Source organism: Amblyomma mixtum, chromosome 9, assembly GCF_055824585.1.
Source record: "Amblyomma mixtum isolate Tamu chromosome 9, ASM5582458v1, whole genome shotgun sequence".
Classification (NCBI taxonomy): domain Eukaryota; kingdom Metazoa; phylum Arthropoda; class Arachnida; order Ixodida; family Ixodidae; genus Amblyomma; species Amblyomma mixtum.
This window is the reverse complement of record NC_143020.1, coordinates 111,073,302-111,081,241: the sequence shown is the minus strand read 5'-3', so window position 1 is coordinate 111,081,241 and position 7,940 is coordinate 111,073,302. Positions and strand designations below refer to the sequence as shown.

At 42.7% G+C, this 7,940-nt stretch overlaps 1 protein-coding gene across 1 annotated transcript; it reads left to right on the top strand.

The window, feature by feature from the left end:
• Positions 1-7,471, top strand: LOC149330711 (uncharacterized). The gene is made up of 3 exons (XM_089559482.1): positions 1-14; positions 702-790; positions 7,293-7,471. The coding sequence occupies exons 1-3, from the start codon at positions 1-3 to the stop codon at positions 7,469-7,471; spliced, it is 282 nt and encodes a 93-aa protein (XP_089415608.1).
• Positions 7,472-7,940: the final 469 nt, after the last annotated feature.

The window sequence follows — 7,940 nt, the reverse complement described above, 5'->3', positions numbered from 1 at the left end:
ATGGACGACCAAGAGTAAGTGATGTACTGCTGTGTTTTTGCCAATATTCTTTCCAAAACACGCTATGTGAGTTCCAGGGGAGATTGATATAATCATAAAGTAGATGTTGGCCAGGTACTGCACCAGGATGATCATATCATGTTCTGTTGAGGGGGCGCGTTGTTGGTTCTGGCCACCGGGATTAGGTCACACCCCAGCCCAGGTCCCGCATATATGGAAGGGTTAACTGGCAGAATGCGGAAGAGGCCTCTGTCTCGCCGTGAACGTAACTACCCTGATGACGATGTGAGCTCCGATGCGCCTAACGGCCATAAAAACTTCTTTAATTTGTATATTTCTTCAGCGAACTGGGTTCTTGCTGTGATAAAAGGCCTTAAGACCATAAGAAGCTTTTTTTTCGAATGAGCGAAATCCATCTAAACGTAAACTTTGAAAAATTCGAAAGCTTGTTATAAGCACAAAGCGTAGCGCTATGCCAGCTATTACATAATAGGATTTTTATACTACAGAGAAAGTACACAGGGATTTAACAGAAAATTATGGAAGTAATTGAGTCGAAATAACCATTTAAAATATTTTTATTTTCTCATTTTTAACCCATGAGTTCTCTCTTTTGTTTCTCGAAGAGCCACTTACAACCATCTGCATTCTAAAATTATGCTGATAAATATCTTCACCTATATGGTATTGTTCTGTTTCAGGGTAGACTCTAAATACCAAGGAATATTCGTGAACGACACCAAACGTCCTAAGTCCATGAGAGTGTACGAGCTCGATGATTCTTCTTCAGGTACGTGTGCAACGCGAGTATTTGAAGGAGTATTTAAGAGAACTCTCTCAGTGCTCACGGTTGTGTCTGCCAATCGGAATTGTACAATTTCATCACAGCACAGTTAAAGCTTTGTCGAAAACTCAGGGTGAAAACCATTGTTCGATCTTAGTATGAGATGGAAACCGAAGGCTGGCAGAGAGAATATTTGAAGACACGAATTTAAATGAGGTTAGGAGCCATGTTATGTAACTCTGTAGTCATAACGATCACGCGTGATAAGTCCATGCTTACGGATTTCTGCTTGGAGCACTTGTCATGTCTCTATAGTTTTTCGGTTTCACAGCAGGTAGGGTGGCTTAAATTTGAATGCAATTCATTTTTTTTTAAAGCAGTCCCGTACGTAGGACATGTCAGCAATTTTCACAAGCTGGAAAAAATATCTCCTTTATTATTCGACAGCTTTTTCGTACTCGCCAAAACGCCGACAAATGAAACAAGCCGAAGAGGATTAGCGAATAAGTGGGTTAGTAGGCCAGTGAATTGGCATGAAACACTACCGATCCCGCGGTGGATGCCACTCACAGATGATCTGTGGGATGGAATTTTAAAGGGATGGAATACAAGACGTGAGCAATGAGATTCGACATAAATTTTGAGAGGCAGCGCAAAGAGTCTCTTGATTCATCTGGGTTCGCGAGAAAACCCGCAAAGTTTGGTGGCCGTGAATGGGATCTTAGTTTAGAGCTGCAAGTCAACAAATAGTTTCATTCATCATACTTAATTTCTGGACTCAATTAATTTTTTCTTGAGCGCAAAGATATGCTTGGAGTGCGTTCCTAATAGCTCCTAACTAGTATAATTTCCGAAATAAAGTACTAACTTATTAGCTCGAATAAGAACTGTGGGCTTGAAGAAATGTTTCAACAATGTGCGATAATACCAAGTGTTTAACGCTACTTAATCGATTCTGGAAGGCGGCAGAAGGAAAACCCGCCTTCTGAAAAGAGCAACTTGAATTAAACACGAACTACTGAAATTTACTTTCTAAAGTACAATATGGTAAGAAAGTTCTCCGGACACCGTAAACTCGATGAAATCTCGCAAAAGCATAGTCATGACTAGAGGCCGGATTTTTAGGCACTAAAAACCACGTTTTAGGCGCCATAAATAGGCGGCTGAAATTACATTTTAGGCACCTAACGGAGAAAAATAGGCACTTTAAACGTTATCAAAAGCACACACAGTTCCGAACTTCAGCGCGCAATATCTGCCGTAAAATGAAACAAAAACACAGCAGGAATGATTTCGAACCTTAAGCAAGGTGCGAACATTAGAAGCCGTTTTTTTTAAGGCTGTCGCGCAACTTTTCGTACAATACAAATGCTTCAGCAGAGCAAAAGGGACGGTTACCAACCCTTTTAAAACACTTTGGTATACCTCGAAACAAACAATTCGCTTGTCGTGTACAAAAGTAGAAACAATGAACACCTTAACAGGAGGCCATATATTTAGAAATAAACATTGTTTCAGCCATTTACTCTATGGTTTGAGTGCACGAATGCGTTTTCCTATGCACGCACGACTGCCAGCTGTCTAGTGTAGCCTGCTCCAGCAAGATTACCGCCAAATGCCATTTGATGAAGATGGCATGCGGCTGGGGCACAAGGAACAAAAATACGAAGGAAAAAAAATGTGGGTTACCCAGGTTGAAATTTTAATCAGTTAAACTGTTTCGAGCAGGTTTATGGAACATTTTACGGTTGGGTTCAATTGGAACCAACTCGGAATTATTTGGACGAACCTATAACTTACTCCGTATACTTTCCGAAATGTGGTGCCATCTGGTAGACTACCACTTTAACCGCCAAAATCATCATCAAGCTGCCTCGATAAAATGGCAGATAATAGGAAAAAGGTTGCTTCGATATTTTCGGCTGACGTGGTTGGTATTGTGTACACGGCCGGCGTAGGTGCAGTGTTCACCACACCCAACTGGCGAGGTCATCTAATGGTGTTTTACTCAAAGCCGAAATGGATTCGAAAGCAAACAGAATCTGAAAGCAAAATCAGAGCGTATTTCAGGCCCCTTTTCTGTAAAATAGGGCATTTTTAGGCACCGACGTCGGAAATAGGCATTTATAGGCACTGACACCCAAAATAGGCATTTATAGGCATTATAAAAAGAGCATTAAACATATTGTGAACACCGAATTCGTGCTCATATGTAAAAATGGTGCGCCTACGAAGCGTTGAAAAAAATAGGCATTTGCCTAAAATCCGGCCTCTAGTCATGACCCCTGGTCGCAAGGCGCTCGTAACAGCGGCAGTGATTAGTAGTATATCTAGCCCACTGTTTTTGCGGTGGAATGGGGAATACTAAATCCCCTCAATGAACTTCACTGAGGGACTTTAGGGAATACAAGCCGTATGCAGCCTCCGATGGACAGCGGTTTAAATTACCTTAATTTTTTTTGGAAAGGCAGAATTATCCTCTTGCGATAGTTGGCGATGAAAACAGGCTATAACATGCGATCTTTGTCTCTGTGCTTTCTTGTACGTCCTACGCTTCGTGTTACGGATGCTCTTAAGTTAACTTGATGCTAGAATGCAATCTGATATGAATATACGTGAACGATAGTTTCATCAATAATGATCCCCACAAAAAGTACTAACAGAAACAACAAAGACTACTGACTGGTCAGGTTACTGTTCGTTGCCTACAAGGTAATTTACTCACACCAAGATGTTTTGGACAAGCGCATTTTCAATGTGAAGCTTTTTATGAAAGCAGCTTTTTTATTTATCGTAAGATACCACAATAAAAATCAATATATCTGCAGGTCTCCACTCGGCAGAGATGGATTTTTCTGTTATTAACGTGTTCGCTGTTGCCAAAAACGTTCCCCATTGCTTTTCGTGTCAGACTAAAACTACTCGATGCGAGCGGTGGACAAATTAAATTTTGCTATGCATCGGAAGAATGGAGAATTACGTAAAATCATTCCATAAGAGTACGTTGCAATATTACATATCTGTCTAACAAACTTGATGCCCAAGAATAATCGACCCTAAGATAACTACTAACACAATAAGAGCAACCATAGACTTCAGTCAACCAGAGGGCAAGGCTAACTCTCATAAAGACTACTCGGCAATAAACCATACTTACTCCATCAACGAAGTGACCGAGAAATACGCAGAATATAGCCAACCCCTATATATAGCTTTCATAGATTACGAGGAAGTATTTCACTCAGTCAAAAACGCGGCTGTCCGGCAGGCATTTCGGAACCAGGCTGTAGAAGAGGTTTATGCACGGGTTCTGGAAATATCTATAGAAGTTAGACAGCGACCACAATTTTTTACATACTAAGTGATAAACTACCGGTCAGGAAGGGTGTTAGGGAAAGAGAAACTATCTCTTTAATGCTATTCACCCCTTTTTACAAGAGGTATTCAGAGAGCTTGATTGAGAAGAGTTGGGGATAAAAGTAAATGGAGTGTAACGTAGTCACCTCTGATTTGCCATGATCGTGTATTGCTGCGCTACTTGGCGAAGGAATTGCAAAGCATGATCCAAGACATAGACCGGCAAAGCAGAACGGTTGCTCTAAAAATTATTATTCAGAAAGCTAATGTAACGTTCGACAGTTTCCAAACAGAACAGCAGGATTTTGGAGGCTATGATATAATAATGAAACTGAATACTGTAATTTTTTCTCTTTTATATGATTGGTTCTACCAAGTTTTCAGCCATGCGACGTTTTATTCTGGTGCAAATAGATTTTAAATCTCGCTATTTAGAGATTGTTTCTGACGTCACAAACGTACCCCGCAAGTTAATGCGCGCTCCGCTTTTCAGTTACAGATTCCCCTGGCTTGGAATTTCCGTCGTCTCAGGAGTTTGATGATGGTGATGATGATGTATTCAGGCGTTGTTAGCAATTAAAGGCTTCATTATCTGAATTTTCTACTTCAGTGATTGAATGCACGTACGAGTTCTTTTCTCGTAATGTCCTTTCTACATCATCGCTGAGTCGCGTAAAGCATCGTACCTGTCCCCGAACTGAGTTTTGGTTTCAGGTTGCTGTTTTCGCTGTTTTAAAATAGTTCTACTCAGTATTTTGAAAAAGAGCTTGTTGAGGTAGAGAGATAGTACTCAAAGAATGTGATGCGACAATTAATTCAAAATGTTCCAAAAAACATCAGGAACTTGTGGAAAACCTGTTTGCCGCGGAAGGTGACGAAGGCGTGCGGCTGTAACCGCTCGCGACGCTGGCCGGATCCCGATGAGGCTCTCAAAGGCTCTGCGGAGCTCCGCGTAGCCTTCGAGGTGGCGCTCGCGTCGCTGCTTCCGCTTGCCCCAAGAGGGAAACTTCCCTCCTCGCCCAGCCGGTGCGGTCCTGACTCACGATGATGGTGGTCGCCCGCGTCGAAACCAAGGGGGGGGGGGGGGGGGGTACAGGTTTTCCACAAACTGCCCCATATTGACCCTTCAAAGAACGTCTGAAGAACCCGTTTTGTGACACTGGTAGGATTGTGGAGGGCGTAATCATCTTTCCTCCTGTACGAGCACAGCCCATTGTCCAATATGCGGCACCCTTCGACGAGTTCGTGAACAGGTCTGTTAGATAGGCAGCGAAACGTGGGAAGTGGTGAGAGAATTAGCACCCATACTCAGGGCTTTAAGTAATCGCCGACTTAAACATCGAGATGTAATTACTTGGAGAATAGGAATGCGATGGAGTGCATTTGCGAGCTACTCTCAGATCACGATTGGCAGTATGGTACAGATCCATGAATCATTGAAATGCAGGTTTCGTTAACACCGGCCGATTTCGCAAAAAAAAAAAAAATCGTGTGTAGACTCGATATAGCCCGGATTCCAGAGGCTGCGCTACAAAGCCATTTACTTTAAAACGGTGGAAACTCGTCCTTTTCGTCCATTTTCGTCGTTTCCCAATTTTAGCGGGAACAGATGTATCTTCTGCCGTCGGACAAATTTAACCATAGTTACAAAGGGCCAGGGAATCATTTTGTTCTCAGAATATAAAGTGTATGGAGTTATGCCCTCAGTGTTCCTTCAAGGAAGTGGTTGGATGCCAAGAGAAGGCAAGCGTGGCTGGGGGCGGCAGAAAGTTATGTGGGCGGATGAGATTAAGAAGTTTGCGGGAATACGGTGGCTGCAGCTGGCAAAGGATAGGGTTATTTGGAGAGATATGGGCGGGGCCTTTGTCCTGCAGTGGTGGCGGTCAGGCTGATGATGCTGATGACGCTCAAAGACATTCGACTGCTATAAGAGTACCCAGGGAACGCTTTAATAGATAGTCGCAGCAATGAGGCCACATTACACTTTCTTAGTACGTACTTCTAAGATACCTGTAACTATCATTCTATCGTAAAGCCACATTGCAGCATCACTTGCATGTGAGCACGTCATGGCATCGTGCGTCCAGATTCGACTCGCGCCGTGAATCTTTGGCCCGTACCGTCATTTTTCAAGTAAAGTTCCTTAATATAATGTTTTTCTCCTTCTGCGCAATAAAGTTTAATAAAGTCTCAGTCACGACTTTGCATTCATTCCCCTTTTTGCAGAAGATTCTGGGTCCGGCTTGTATACACTGCAATACGCGGATGAGCCAAAACCCGATTGCATCGTAATTTTTGTCAGTGATCTGGGCTCCGAAATTTCGAAGAGTAAGTAACGCGTGAGATTATGATTACATTTTTATTGAAGTGAATCTCACGATAGCCATCCACGTTTAACAGAACATTTGATGTTAGCACAGCATGCCTTATAACCAACAGCGTCGTTTTGACAAGTAAGAAATCAATCAGTGATGGAGGGCTTTGCAACAAGGCTCTTGAATGTTACGCCTCCTTGGCTGCCGAAGCGGTAGCAGAAAATAACAAGCGAAAATATTAACACCGTGAAGCACGCAACCGCATGTGGAAATATGTGGTGGCAAAGTGAAAGTCGGGCAGCATGATTTTTTTGTTGTGAAATGGATTACTGCCGTTTTTTTTTTCATATCCGGTTGCGTGGGGATTGAACGCTAGAGCAGGTATGAAGCAACTATACCAGGGAGAAGTCCTGTAGCGCCAAATGTAAGCTGCACTGCCGCTTGAGGAACGCGTCTACATAAACATAATAAGCCTTGCCCACTCCCTTCCTCCCGTATTTTCGCTTCATTTCTTCGTCATAGATGCCACTGGAAACAAATTTACTTCGATGACATCATAAGAAGCTTTTGGAATACGGTAACTACAGTAGTTGTTTATATATTTCTATTTACGTTTAGTACGCTGTTGCACTGATGGGAATAAAAAGCACGACCATCGAATTCAGGCTACAAGAAGTTTGCACAATGCAAATGCGAAGAATAATGTAGCAGAACGTTCACTACCATCCACGCCTATCATCGCCATAGTCGTTTCCGAAAACAGCGTCCTAACATACTGTTCGCTTTCTACTAAAGCCGGTGTTCAGTGCTAACGTATGTCATTAATCCAATTTCAGGTGTACGATCGTGCGAAATGTACTTGGCCGAAAGCGCCCTCGACGGGGGTCCTTCAGTTAGCTGCCAAAATTTCTTCAATAGAAGCTGCAATGCTGCAAAGGTATACAAACCATACAGCGAGTCTTGCAAAGAAGCCCCTGCGGCCCCACAAGACGACAATGTGGTCGCGTCTCGTTGATATGGACACTTTGGTTACCGAGAAAACCTGCTCCTACAGAGAGTCATCTGTGATAACAAATGGTCAATAAAACGAATACAAAAAAAAGGGTATTCGTGGGAAACATTTACAGTAATTAACATCGGCTTTCGCGCATTGCTGGGTGCAGTAAAGTGGAAATTGGAGCTCCGAGGGAATTATCCTGAGTGGGATAATATTTAAAAAAGCACTGTAATGCGAAGCGTTTATTGGCGCAGGAGATACGAAATGGCGAAGTCTCTCCCACTACAACTACTGTATAACAAAAACCGCTACCATATACCTGTAACCAGTCGCTTGAGAATAGCTGACAGGGTGAAAGGCGACTTTCAGCGGAGCTTAACTTGCAAATAGAGCTTCATTTGTAGTCATTCTTACAACACTGCAAATGGAAAGGCCAAGTACGTTTTTCATTCTAAAACACGAAACTATAAAAGTTTACTCAGCATTC